Source organism: Pleurodeles waltl, chromosome 12 (genome assembly GCF_031143425.1).
Source record: "Pleurodeles waltl isolate 20211129_DDA chromosome 12, aPleWal1.hap1.20221129, whole genome shotgun sequence".
In the NCBI taxonomy this organism is placed as follows: Eukaryota; Metazoa; Chordata; class Amphibia; order Caudata; family Salamandridae; genus Pleurodeles; species Pleurodeles waltl.
Genome location: NC_090451.1, coordinates 559,617,138 through 559,632,072, shown reverse-complemented (window position 1 = coordinate 559,632,072; position 14,935 = coordinate 559,617,138). Strand labels below are relative to the sequence as shown.

At 46.3% G+C, this 14,935-nt stretch overlaps 1 protein-coding gene across 2 annotated transcripts in view; it reads left to right on the top strand.

Moving 5' to 3' along the window:
- LDHD (lactate dehydrogenase D) overlaps positions 1 to 14,935 on the top strand; it is a 432,353-nt gene that overhangs the window by 194,981 nt on the left and 222,437 nt on the right. For both annotated transcript variants that reach the window (XM_069217648.1, XM_069217649.1), the window contains exon 7: positions 2,721 to 2,849. In XM_069217648.1, coding sequence (XP_069073749.1) covers positions 2,721 to 2,849 — 129 coding nt within the window. The remainder of the gene's footprint in view (positions 1 to 2,720; positions 2,850 to 14,935) is intronic.

Sequence of the window (14,935 nt, the reverse complement as noted above, 5' to 3'; positions counted from 1 at the left end):
TGCAAGTATTCCCTGTGCATAGTGGGTGCACTCAGGAATGAACATATTGTGCCCCAAACTGTCCCAGTGCCAAATATGTGGTAACTAGCCTTTAAAGCAATTTTTAAAAGTCCGATTAAGTATTTACTATTCGTAATCCAAAGTGTTAAACATTTTCTTTTCTTTCTTACATTTTCAAGTCTTACTTATTTCAGCCCTCAGGCTCTCACATTCGTCACTGACCTTGCTCCTTTCTTCCTGCTACAGACAGCTTAGCCCAGTGGTCAGTTCCTGGCCTCCAGGCTGATTTAGATTTTAGCTGCCTGGATTTCTATTCATCCCCGTGTTGGACCTTAGGCCTCAGCCACTTTGCCTGTAGAAAGTTTGCTGCATTTAGAGATCTTTGCAAACGCTACCAGCGCCCCTCCACAGAAATCTTGCCGACACCTGTGTCAGGGGGTATTATTTGTACCACCTATTGTAGACACCGGAATTGGGGGTACAGTGTGAATGCCCTCACAACGTGACCACCATAAATACTGGTCTCATGATAGAGGTGCTTGTCACTGAAGGTCTGCCACACTTCTGTTCATTTTAGTCCGTTATGGTGCTAATTTTACCAAGCGCAGTGACTCTTATCTTAGGCACAGTTGGCATCAAACATTGGCAGACCCTTGACATTTCCCTAGATGGATTACTGGCCAAAAATAAAAATACTGTGGGGGTCCACCCATATCAACTAGCAGGGCATCCACTGCCCCCAGAGAGAGGAAATGGCAGGACAGTCACAGACCAGTGGTACTTAACATTATTTCTTGCTTTAGGATTCTGACCAACCGCTCTCAGACGCACCTTTCGCACAATGGGGAATCATTTCAAACTTCACACACACTGTCAAAATCAGGTGGCTTGAAATAGTGGCCATGGAGTGTGGTGTGAATAAATCAATGGATTAACACTATGTTTGCTGTATGAAGCATGCACTCTCCTGCCATCTAGTACTGGGTTTGGAACTATTAAAAGCTTGTTTTATTCTGAAAAGGCTTTCCTTTTCTTTCTCAGTGGTGGTGCTGGGCTCTTCCAAAAGATTTTTTTTAAGCTGGAAAGTTGTTCTTTGTGTTGCCAAAAGAAAGGTTCTGCAGGGAGTGGTGCAGAGTAGGAGCTAACACTATTCATGTGAAGGTCTGTCAAATTTGTGCAGTTATGTTTGCTAGTGATTACCTTCACATTCTGTGCATGCACATGGGGTGCCCTTATTGGTGGACAATGCATAGGTCTTGCATTCTTATTGTCTTTGCAGTGGAATATTCAGCCTTGAACTTTTTGGATTGTTCCAGTTTAATGTAACCCTCAGTTTCAAAGCCTGACTTGTATCAAAATAGAACTCCACTATTCGTGATGTACCGTTGTTCCCCCACAGAAATCTACACGACTGCAGTCCTTTATAAATCTCTTGCATTTATTGATTTGCCTAGCTACTGCAGAACTAAACCTATTAATCCACAGAAACTACATTTCTGATGACTACTTCTGCAAGCAGGTTCTTACCTCATGAATCTTCCTAGACGCCAAACTGGATCTGGAAAAGTTGGAATAACTCTTGCGCTGGTAGGTGGTGCCATGGTTCCAGATCAGCTTTGGTGCTCCCTGGATTTGACTTTACAGAACTACTTTTGGTGCCACCCCAGTAACATGATGTTAGTTGATTGTTTTTCAACTCCCTTTGACACAGATCCAGGGCTGTTGTATGTTGTAATTTCACTTACAAAATTATATTTGGGGTGCATTTAGGTAAAATGCTACCTCCGAAAAGGTCAGAAACTCTTAGATGCCGTTCCTGTCTCTCTCAATTATTATTTTCTGTACCACTGGGCGTCTGTCCTTGGAGTGTGGATCCTGTGCACGCCTCACATCTACTTAGGTGTGTCTCCATCCACTCAATGACTATCAAGGACTAGGATGGAATTTCTTTCAGTCTTGAGGTAGTGACAAGCAAAGAAGTAATTGCCTCTTCCGATCCCTTTGAGAAAACAGTTACACAGGGAAGGCTTTATGACCAGAGAAGTCCTTGCACTTTAGGAATTACTAGACAGAGGACTCTTCTCTTCTTCCTTTCAACATCACTGTTGGTTGCAAGGACGTTTGTCTGATGTGTGGGCCTGTTCTCCCATCTCCAACCTCAACATGGTCTTTAGGTCCATTTCCTGTTATGGTGGACATAAGCCCAGCACTGGTGCTATGCTCTTTTCCAGCTCTGCATTTGATTCTGCTGGGTCCACTCGTTGACTTTCAGGCTCCAAGTGCTGTCTCCACCCAAGTACGATTTTCACCCAAGCCTTGCTGGTTATGTTCTGGCCAGTTCCGGTTCCTTGTGGTGTGCCTTTGGGCCCCAGAATGTCGGAAGAATTTTTGACCATGCCTCTACAGATTGCCTCTCCTAACACCTCCGCCCTATTGATGCTCCTGATGCTACCCCAATCCTGGCAGCACTTCTTATTCCGCCAAAGGACTTGTAGATTGTTTTATGTTTTGGCCAAGGTGGAAGCCAGCTAAGGGTGTTTTAATATTTGCTTGCCTCATGTCTTCCCAGAGGCAATATATAATGTTTTTTACTCTGCTGCATGAGTATTCATTTCTTTCAAGTAGGTCTCAGATATAATTGTTGTTTCTTGTGGCTATGTTCAGGGATGCAGGTGATTTACTAGTATGCTATCGTTGCTATGTTTTTCTTCACTTGGCAGAATTCTTGGATGATGTCATGATGCATGCCTGTAACAGCTTCAGCAACTTGAGCTATGCGGTACTGCCAACGCTGTTCCTGGAGTTCCACGGCACAGAGAAGGGTCTGGAAGAGCAGCTAAAACAGACAGGTATGATGACAAGAAAATGAATGAGTCCTTTCAAGCTATGTACTGTGAAGTGAGCTACTCAACTTAATTCTTTTAATAGCTGGGACCTACAGAGGCTTCCTAAGTCCTAGGGTCTTACTATGCAATAAGAAGGCCAGTCCTAATTCTATGGGTGACTCATTCCTAATTTTAAAATGGATCTATAATGCATAATTTGTGGTGAGGCGGCCATGCTGGTATTTGAAAGTCCTAGGAAAACAGACGCTGATCATTACTGAGTTCTCACAGGAGGCAGACTGCCTCTTTAACAAGGTGAAACAAGGTGAAATCCAATCTCAGCATGAACCAGCAAATCAACTCAGTCACCTCCACCTGCTTCCGCACCCTACGCAAGTCCTTCAAGTGGAACCCCTAGAACATAAAAAGACCATCACACATGCCCTGATCACTAGCAGACTGGACTACGGCAACACACTCTACTCCGGAATCAACAAGAAACTCACCGCAACCTACTAAACATCCAAAACACCGCTGCCAGACTGATCCTCGACCTACATCAACACTGCCACATCTCGCAACACCTGCGTAAACTGCACTGGCCTCCCATAGAAAAAAGAATCACCTTCAAGGTCCTCACCCACGCACACAAAGCCCTCCACAACACCTTACCAGCATACCTGAACCAGCGACTCAACCTCCACGTACCCCACAGGGCCATATGATTAGCCCAGCTCTCTCTCACAGAAGTACCCCGCAGCAGGAAAACCAGAACAGGAGGATGCTCCTTTTCTTACCTAGCGTCCACCACCTGGAACGGCCTTCCTCTCCATATCAGACAAAACACCTCCCTCCTCAGCTTCACGAAGGAACTGAAGACATGGCTTTTCTAATAACCACCTCACTGGTATATGCTACTCTGCCCCAGGCGCCTTGAGACCCTAACAGGTGAGTAGTTGCGCTCTACAAGCATGGATTGATTGCTTGATTGAAAGAGAAAAGAAAGTAATTAACATTACCAACTGTAATCTAGGCATTACGGAGATGTATACACAACTCTAGTTAAGCTTGAGACACAACTCATTAGTGGTGCTTCTTTGGATAATACACTGTCGCGCCGCGCGGTGCGGCGCAAGCCGAGAGCTCGACTCAAGCCGGGCGTTCGGCTCGGGCCGCAAACCGCGTCTTGAAGACGCGGCGCGCCCCCAGCCTCTCCTGCGCTTATCGAGGCCCCAGACATAGCATGGGGCCTCGTTCTACTTTCTGCTCTCCACTATGCTGGGGTCTATGACCCCTCTTACCTGTCTTTTCGTTTCTTTTTTCTTTTTCTTCTTCCTGCAGTCTTTTGTTGTGCCTTTCTTTATGTCTTTTCCCCCTTCCCAGATTCCTGTTCTTTCCCAGCATTCCTTGTTCCCTATTCTCTATGGTTCCTGTTCTATTCTGTTCTATGTGTTGTTTCCCTGTCTAAGATGGTGTCCTTTTACTTCCTGTGGGTCACTTCCTGTTTTTTAGTATATAAGGGCTGTGTTTTCTTCTTTCTTTGCGCTGCAACACTTTCTGCTCAGTTAGTGTCTTCGCTCCTGATTTCCTCACCTTTTGGTTCTGGATTTCAGCATTCTGTGTTTCCTGACTTTTGCTCCTTTTGGATTCCTGTTTGTTTGTTCTTGTTTTTTCCAGAAATCTTCCTGTTTGGAGGTTTTTTCCCCTTTTTCTAAGGGGTTTTTGTCCTCTGGCGCTATTTTCTGAAGGGCACGGTCTGTTCTTGGCGTCTCCATTGCCTACAGCACCGTGGCTACCAGAAAGAGTCGCCCCTTTCTGGGCCAAAGTCGAACATTGAAGATCCACGCCACCAGATCTGCAAATTCCAGGCGCAAGCAGCACGTGAGTCGTGACAGATTGCAGCGCCAAACCATTCCGACGTCCTCAAACACCATGGATGACACAGTGGCGGCTGCTGCAGAACCGGAACAGTCTCTTTCGACCACGATTCAGCAACAAGCTCAGGAATTGCAACAACTACGCAATGAAAATGCTGCGTTACGACAGGCTTTGGCTCTCCGCACCAGTGATGTTCCAACTATCTCCGCTTCTACCCCTTGTTTCTCTGGTGAACCAACCAAGCTTCGTGAGTTCCTGGATGCATTAACAGTGTACTTCGCCTTCCGACCTACCCAATTCTCCCACGACAGGACCAAGGTGGGTTATCTTATCAGTGCCTTATCCGGTCCAGCCTTGGCCTGGGCAACCCCGATGGTGTCCTCCAACGACCCTGTATTGTCGGACTATTCCACCTTTGTGAGTCGCTTCAAACAGATGTTTAGCCGTCCTGGATTGGAAGCCTCTGCTGAAGAAGCCCTGTGTGACATCCAACAAGGCTCGCAAGACGTCCTGCAATATATAACCCGTTTTCGTCAGCTGGCGGCAGAGACCACTTGGGTGGAACGTACTCTGGTAACTTTATTTCGTAGAGGACTCAAAGAAGAAATAAAGGATGAACTAGTACATTCTACCAGAGCGGAAGATCTTCGTGGCCTGATGGATCAAGCACTGTCCATCGAATATCGTCTTCAGGAACGGAGATCGGAAAAGAAAAGGAGTAGAGGGTTTTCCCAGCCAAGTAGCTCACGAGCTTGCCTGCAGCGTTCCGAGGAACCTCGCACTCCTGCTAGAGACATCGAAGGGGAACCCATGCAGGTGGATACTACCCGAGGTCCGCTCTCTGCTAGTGAACGAGAAGACAGACGCAAGAGAGGGTTGTGCCTGTACTGTGGTTCTGCTGGTCACATGCTTCGTACCTGTCCTGTACGTCCGCCCAGGCCTTCGGGAAACGCCACCTCCCGTCCTCTGTAAGAAGGGAAGGGACGGGATCTACAGCTATACCTTCCATCAGCTCCTTTAATGACAATACAACCGCCTTGTTCATTTTTCCTGTCCAGTTACAACTTCCTGACGGTCGTCAAGAAAAGACTATGGCATTACTAGATTGTGGTGCTAGTGGTATATACATGGACAAGACGTGGGCTGCTGCTCACCAAGTTCCTACACAAGCAAAAGAAGTACCCGAACAGGTACACACCGTGGATGGATCCTTGATATCCTCGGGTCCTGTAGACACCACTACCCTGATGTTAAGTCTACAGGTGGGAAACCATCAAGAACACATTTCCTTCGATCTTATCACGTCCCCCAACCATACCATCATTCTTGGAATTCCGTGGTTCATCAGACATAACCCGTATATAAATTGGGTAACCCGGACAGTTTCTTTGTTTTCGCAATTTTGTCATGAGAACTGTTTTACTTCCGACAAGTATTGGTCTCCGAAAAGATCCTTAGATACTGAAGGTGCCACTGGTATGTCCATTAATACGGTCCAAGGGGTCCCAGACCACTATTTGGAGTTTCAGGATGTTTTCCAAAGACCGTCGAAACCTGTGCTACCTCCACATCGAGAATATGATTGTGCTATTCCATTGGAACCCGGCACCATTGTTCCTTTTGGGAGGATGTACTCTCTCACGGAACCCGAAAGGGAAGTTCTAAAAGAGTATCTGGACGAGAATATACAGAGTGGTCTTATTGTTCCATCGTCGTCTCCGGCTGGGGCTCCTCTCTTTTTTGTGCCCAAGAAGACAAAGGATCTTCGTCCTTGCCTGGATTTTCGAGGTCTGAATAAAATAACAATTAAAGATCGTTATCCTTTGCCTCTCATCAGGGACATACTAGAAGCTATCAGAGGGGCTCAACGTTTTACTAAATTAGATTTACGAGGAGCTTACCACCTTTTACGCATCAAAGAAGGCGACAAATGGAAGACAGCTTTCAGGACTCCATTTGGCCATTTTGAATATAGGGTTATGCCGTTTGGTCTCACTAACGCCCCCGCAATCTTCCAGAGATTTATGGATTCAGGCCCTCATCCTGACCTTGGCGGGCGGCAGAGGCCGCCCGCCAAAGTCCCGCCGTCAGGTTACCGTTCCGCGGTCGAAAGACCGCGGCGGTAATTCTGACATTCCCGCTGGGCTGGCAGGCGGCTGCCTTCAGGCCGCCCGCCAGCCCAGCGGGAAAGAGGCTTCCACGATGAAGCCGGCTCGGAATCGACCCGGCGGAGTGGAAGCTGTGCGACGGGTGCAGTTGCACCCGTCGCGTATTTCACTGTCTGCGCAGCAGACAGTGAAATACATTTAGGGGCCCTCTTACGGGGGCCCCTGCAGTGCCCATGCCAGTGGCATGGGCACTGCAGGGGCCCCCACGGGCCCCGTGACCCCCCCTACCGCCATCCGGTTCCCGGCGGGCAGACCGCCGGGAACTGGATGGCGGTAGGGGGGGTCGGAATCCCCTCGGCGGCGCAGCAAGCTGCGCCGCCTTGGAGGATTCCAAGGGGCAGCGGAAAACCGGCGGGAGACCGCCGGTTTTCCTGCACTGACCGCGGCCAAAGCGCCGCGGTCAGAATGCCCTGCGGGGCACCGCCGGTCTGTCGGCGGTGCTCCCGCTGACCCTGGCCCCGGCGGTCTAAGACCGCCGGGGTTAGAATCACCCCCTCAGTGTTTTCAGACCTTCTGAATCAGACAGTCGTGATCTACCTAGATGATATTCTTATTTATTCTAAAAATCCTGAACTCCATTCTTCCCATGTGAAACAAGTTCTTCAAAGACTTCGTGCTCATCAACTATTTTGCAAACCTGAAAAATGTGAGTTCGACATGACGGAAGTCAAATATCTGGGCTATCATTTAAGTCCCACCGGCATAGCTATGGATCAAGAAAAGGGACAAGCTATCCTAGAGTGGCCTTCTCCTTCTTCCATAAAAGAAACACAATGTTTCCTAGGGTTAGCAAACTTCTATCGACAATTCATTCTAGACTTTGCCAGACTGACTAGCCACATAACTCACACCTTAAAAAAGGAAAATTTAAAGAAAGGGTTTGTCTGGACTGAGGCGGCTGAAGCAGCCTTTCAAGAATTAAAGAGAGCCTTCACCCAAGCCCCCATCTTGAGACATCCAGATACCACCAAACAATTTATAGTCGTAACTGATGCTTCTGAGAGAGCCATCGGAGCTGTCTTACTCCAACGACAAGAGGATGATGGTCTTGAACATCCTGTTTTCTACTTGTCTCATATCCTTTCCACAGCTGAACAACACTATTCTGTACTGGAAAGGGAATTATTGGCTCTAAAAACAGCCTGCCTTGAGTGGAGACAGTTTCTGATGGGTTCCAAGGAACCATTTGAGGTGAGGACAGACCACCGTAACCTACAATGTTTACGAAATTTTGTATGCCAGAATAGTCGTCAGGCCCGCTGGGCCTTTTTCTTCAGTCAGTACGATTTTTTCATCACATATATTCCTGGATCTCAAAACATTCTGGCTGATGCTCTGTCTCGCCGATATCCAGAGTGTACTCCTTCCTCATCTCAGTATCTTCTGGAACCCAGTAAGATCATTGGAGTGGCTCAGTCTTTCCTGGAAGAAGTACAACTGGAATACGCCAACCTATCGGACCACGACATAGAAGAACTAAGACCATTATTACATAAGAAACAAGGATATTTTTATTATCAAAACCTGATATTCCTCCCTACTAACAAGGTGCAAGAAAAGGCATTACAAATGTGCCATGATTCACCTGTGGCTGGTCATAGAGGCATCAAGGCCACACAAGAACTTCTTTCACGATTTTTCTGGTGGCCTACCTGGAAGCTGGATGTGGAAAGATACGTTCAGGCCTGTCCCATATGTGCCCAAATCAAGATACCCCATACCAGACCTGCACGATTACTACAGGCTTTGCCTGTTCCACCGGCCCCATGGCATACCATCTCTACTGATTTTATGTGTTCACTCCCACCATCAGCAGGAAACCGGGTCATCATGGTCACTGTGGATTCTTTCACGAAGATGGCTCATTTCACTGCCCTGAAAAGGCTACCTACTTCTCAAGAACTAAGTCAAATATTCATTGATCATATCTTCCGTCTCCATGGACTTCCACATACCATAATATCTGATAGAGGACCTCAGTACATTTCCCGATTTTGGAGGCATTTTTGTAAAACACTAAATATTAATAGAGCCCTGTCTTCAGGGTTCCATCCTCAGACCAACGGCCAGACCGAGCGTCTGAACCAAGGACTAGAGCAATATCTTCGATGCTTTTGCAATTCTACACAAAGTAACTGGAACACTTACCTCTCTATAGCTGAATTTTCCTACAATAACTCAGTCCATAGTGCCTCCAAGGTCACTCCCTTTTTCTGTTCTTATGGTTTTCATCCTACCTCTTTTCCTACTTCTCCACAATCCAACTCTCCTCTACCCGCTATTACCTATTTTTCCAAACGCCTTCTCCAAATCCATAGACTAATTCGATCTAATTTGTTACATACCAAGAGATATATGAAGAAGGCTGCAGACAAGAGACGTGCAACCAATCCAGACTATCATCCGCAAGATAAAGTCTGGCTCTCCTCCAAATTCCTACCCTCACGTCTTTCTCAAAATAAGTTCACACCTCGTTACTATGGGCCTTTCCGTATTCTTCAATTGGTCAATCCTGTCACTGTCCGTCTTCACTTACCTCATACATGGAAGATTCATCCGGTCTTTCATGTTTCTCAGCTTAAACCTTATGTGCCTGACCCTTACTCACGTCAGTTTCCTTGTCCACCTCCTGTACTTGTGGATGATGTTCCTGAATATGAAGTACAGGAAATTTGTGACTCTCGTCTTTTTCACAAACGCCTTCAGTATCTGATTCATTGGAAGGGTTATCCTCTCAGTGAATGCTCTTGGGAAGATGCATCTTCTGTTCACGCACCTCTCCTGATTCAACGCTTTCACTGTTTATTTCCTCTCAAACCTGGACCTTCGGGAGGGGGACCTACTGTCGCGCCGCGCGGTGCGGCGCGAGCCGAGAGCTCGACTCAAGCCGGGTGTTCGGCTCGGGCCGCACACCGCGTCTTGAAGACGCGGCGCGCCCCCAGCCTCTCCTGCGCTTATCGAGGCCCCAGGCATAGCATGGGGCCTCGTTCTACTTTCTGCTCTCCACTATGCTGGGGTCTATGACCCCTCTTACCTGTCTTTTCGTTTCTTTTTTCTTTTTCTTCTTCCTGCAGTCTTTTGTTGTGCCTTTCTTTATGTCTTTTCCCCCTTCCCAGATTCCTGTTCTTTCCCAGCATTCCTTGTTCCCTATTCTCTATGGTTCCTGTTCTATTCTGTTCTATGTGTTGTTTCCCTGTCTAAGATGGTGTCCTTTTACTTCCTGTGGGTCACTTCCTGTTTTCTAGTATATAAGGGCTGTGTTTTCTTCTTTCTTTGCGCTGCAACACTTTCTGCTCAGTTAGTGTCTTCGCTCCTGATTTCCTCACCTTTTGGTTCTGGATTTCAGCATTCTGTGTTTCCTGACTTTTGCTCCTTTTGGATTCCTGTTTGTTTGTTCTTGTTTTTTCCAGGAATCTTCCTGTTTGGAGGTTTTTTCCCCTTTTTCTAAGGGGTTTTTGTCCTCTGGCGCTATTTTCTGAAGGGCACGGTCTGTTCTTGGCGTCTCCATTGCCTACAGCACCGTGGCTACCAGAAAGAGTCGCCCCTTTCTTGGCCAAAGTCGAACATTGAAGATCCACGCCACCAGATCTGCAAATTCCAGGCGCAAGCAGCACGTGAGTCGTGACATACACACTAAACTGTGGACAAAACATGGTCACAAGTCACATTTGGGGAAGATTGCTCAGATAGGATGAAAGCTGCGAGAGAAGAGGAGACCTGAAAACAGGTGCTCGGGGTAGAGCCAAGCAGCTTTATCTGTTTCCAATAGCCCATGTAATAAACACCAAAAGCACACACAAAGATGGGCTTGTGGTCAACATCCTTCAGCCATTAGTTTATATTGTAGTATGCATAAAAGTGAGTGGTGGGTGGAATGCTTGGATTTATCCCAGCCACTGGTAATTACTTTGGGGCAGATCACAGTCGATCATTATTTTAGACCCCATGCAAACTCAGTTTGGATCCAGCAATATGCACATCAGTATAGACTCTGCCCCAGAAGGACCAGACCAGCCTCAACTGCCAGGTCCTTCCTGATCCCAAACAAAAGCAACCCAAGACGAGTTTTGCCCTGGTTGGGGTTCTTAAGTCAACTGTAGCTTTGTTCCAGTGGCACAGGGAGCACAGGACCCATATCTGTGCATGCTCATCGTACTTAAGGCAAGGGGAGTTTTGTGAAAGGCAAAGACCCCCACACACCCCACCTCAAATCCTTCGAGTTGGACAACAATTTACTGCAATATGATGTCTCGCTTGACTCAAACTTGATTTTCAAGAAGAAACTATCCCAGATTGGGTTGATCTGACCACTTCTTCAAAAACCAGAGGCCGAAATGGTAAAATGTAGACAAACGTATTGACAGTAAGCAAAGCAAAACTAAGAGGTATGGTTTTAATGTGCTACCGCATGCAAATACAAGCAGTTCTTGTAAAAAATGTATCTTTCTGTGCCTTCCATTCTGCCCTTTTTAATGCCCCAAGCTTTTGATGCTTCCTAAACTATTTGTGTGTCCATATGTTGAACAATTTGCTTGCCTGAAATGAGAGAATGAGGAAAATTAGTTAGAGTCAAAGAGGTGAGTTTTTATGCCGTCTAATAAAGCTGGGACTGTTTGAGAAGTAGGGTTTCAGTGAGGTTTTAGGATAGTTGTCTACTTTTAATATCAGTCATGAGTGACATAGCAGTGTACATCGTTATGAAGTGGGTGGTATGTTCAATGGAGTTAAGGTATGGGAGCATGTTGGTATAGTCAGGTGTATTGTTGAAAGAGGTGCCATTGATTGATTCTATGCAGTAGTGTGTGATGTGATTAATACATGTGATTCTCTGTGGTGTTTTATATGAGATAGGATGAATATGATATAATATGGATTGTATAATCATTGAGTATTGTGGTGTGATGAATTGGAAGTTAAGCACAGGAGCTGGCAATAAGCTAGGAGGACCCATCAAAATGACAAAAAATTAAATCACAACTGATTTCTTTGAGAGAAGACCAGATAAGCCTGTTGATTTGTTCGGCTTCCAAGGGGATGGTCGCCTCCCAGATCGTCCCTTGGCATGCAGCAAAGGGAATAATACACCAAACTAACCAATTCACCAACTGTGATGACTCAGATGACCCGGGAGGACTTAATGGTTTTGGGAAAAGAAGAACAAATGCTTGCCAAGCCTGTGGCACTTGCATGAAGTGTGCTTGAACAAACTCTGAAGTGGTTAGCCCGTGGCACTTGCCCCCCAGTGTGCCCAGGTGGACTTTGCTGCTGGCCCTGTTTGCTGCCAATCTTGTGACGCTTGCCCACAGTGTGCTCGAACAAACATTGAGGCGGGTAGCTTGTGGCACTCCGAAGTGCTGACCTGAAGTGCTGACCCGAAGTGCATCTAATCAGACTGTGGATGAGAAACGTTGCGCAGCGTTTGTCTGGCAGGGGGAGCATTGTATCTGTGCATAAGACCCACACTGGACTTGCCCTAATCTATAGAAGTGGTAGAGCAGAATGTGCGCATTGGGAGTATCCTTGCCCGAGGTACAGTGGCCTTGACCCAGAAACTGAGAGCTGCTGCATATTGTTCTGTGTACTATTGCTTTTTAAAGTAACTATTCATCATTGCTACCATTTAGAGTCAAGTCATGAAAGGGCTGTACTTGACCAGTGTGCAGAGCTATTGTAGAACAGACCCTGGGACTTTAGAAGCAAACAGCCCCATGTTCCATATCTGAGGACCAGTTGACACTCCTATACGAGCAAAGTCTTAATAATTAGCATCAGCGGGTGGGAGATCATACAAAGGTCAGTTCCAACTTGCAGAAACTGAGTGATGAGTTCAGACTTTAAAGGCTAGACAACAAAATGTCACCTACAAGATTATGGGAAGTAGGCCTTGCCACTGTGTCCCTTGATCAATTAAGGTATCTGTAGTCGGATAGAGTTTGAAGGGCTCCCAGAAGGAAGGAAAGGTCCTTGTAAGTGATATTAAAAATTGCTTAGAGAAACTGGAGAGGATGGAAGAAACTGTGATGGACTATGGGAAGGCAGTGCTGTAGAGCCAGGCCCTCATAGTCCCTTGGCACAGATTTTCTCCAGACATACCCATGTGTATCCCCAAATTTGCTTTACAGTTTCTTCCCAAGATGTCACTGTCACAGATTTCTAGGATTCCATTGTCACCAACTCCAGCAGTTATTCCCTCTAGCTGAGACACTGAACTTGCAGTTGGCTCTAAGAGGGCTAAAGCTGAGGAAGTATCCAGTGAGTTTGGGGCGAGAAGCTCAGGTTAGCAAGGGAGAGACAGGAAGAATGACCTAAGAGGAGAGAGAAGGAGTGAGAGAGCGGAGTGGGAAAGGGAGATGGAATGGCAGCAAAAGGAGAGATAATTGGTGAGAGAGAATATAGCTTTAGAGAAGGAGAAGATCAGGGTGACAGCTGACGCAGCCACACCTGGAAAAAGTAATCCCTCTCACAGCATTTCAGGAATTCTTACCAATGATCCAAAAGAGCTTATGCACATGTATGTGGTGGGAGAAGATTGTTTGGAATGGTTTATCAGTTTGGGGATTGGTTGTAAGGTTCATGCTTTGAATGCTGTGTCTGAGTTAGTGACCTACTGGTTGTAAAGCAGCCATCAGAAGAACGCCTGCGGCTGAGCAAATGATTTATGAGTGGAGGAAAGAGAATTTTAACACAAGATCTGGGTTTGAGCCAGCTCGGGACCTGCAAATGTTAAAAGAGAGCAAACAAGCAGATACTGTGGTATTTAAAAGCTGGAATGATGAGTATTGCATAATTGGAATTAATGGGTGAGCAGGGTGGAGGCCAACATTTTTTATGCTATTAGCCACTTGATGGTGACAGAGATATTTAAGTAGTGCACTACCCCACATAGGCATTCCCATCACATCTGACAGAGAGGGATCAAAAGAAGCTTGAAGTTGTGGCTGAACATTGTGAGTAAGGGACTGGAGAAGCATGGCTCCAAGCCAAAGGGAGAGATGAACTCTCAACAGACTAGTTCCAAACTGGAGAATAATGGTCAGGTCGATTCCTACGGCCCCAAAGAGGGGACAGAAGCAGAACTGGTATGGCTCTGAAATTCTCTGCCCTTCGGAGGTTGGCTTGGGGCACATTGGGCTGATTGCAAACATGGTGCTGGGGCTCTACCTATCATAGCCACAATGAATACTGTTCAGTTTCAAAAACACTGATTCCACATTTTCAATTTACAGTTTCCCTACTTCTGTCAAAATAAAAGTTGATAGCCAGTAGGAATTTAAATACCTTAATGACAATAAAGAGGTCAATTTTTTTTTTTTTTACAATTCTGTACTCTCTCTCTTAAGATACAATTAAAAATTCAAATATGTAGTTACGAATGGTAAGCTTTTTTAGTTTACATTTATTTATTGACTTTTAAAGAATAAAGTGGAAAAACAAGACATAAGGAAAGGGGGACAGGCCTTGGGAGCAAAACAGCATTTCACTACATCACCAAAAACAAACAAACACAGAGCAGTACACAAAGGAGTGATGAAGAACAATGTAGCACAATCATATAACATCGTAGATAGTAGTCAGCGGGTTGAGTAGGAGGAAGCTTCCTCTGAGCCCAGCGTGGGCTCAGCAAGTGACACACAGGAATGTGAAGTGGTTGCCAGGATTTGTTGGTTAGCTTTGTGAGCTGAAGCGTCTACTGTATCACTCAGCCAAAATAGTCAGAGGGCCCCAGATATCACTAAGTCGTGCCTGAACAGGCATAAAGTCCCAATAGTTAATCAGATGTTCCTGACAATATACAGCATCTCACAACAAGTCTCTGACCAGAGGCGCAGAATGCCTACCCCAGTGGGGCGCCAATTTACAGTTAGCCAAGAGGAGCAGCATAGCCGTGAGTCGCCGTGCATCTGAGGGGACTTCTCCTACATAACCCAAGAGTGCAACCTGCGGTGCCTGCAAAGGATGTGGAACAGTGATCTGAGCCACAGCCTGAAAAACAGTGACCCAGTAGCGCCTCTACTGAAGGACATTCCCAGCCAAAATGAATAAATGTGGCAGATGGGTTTAACA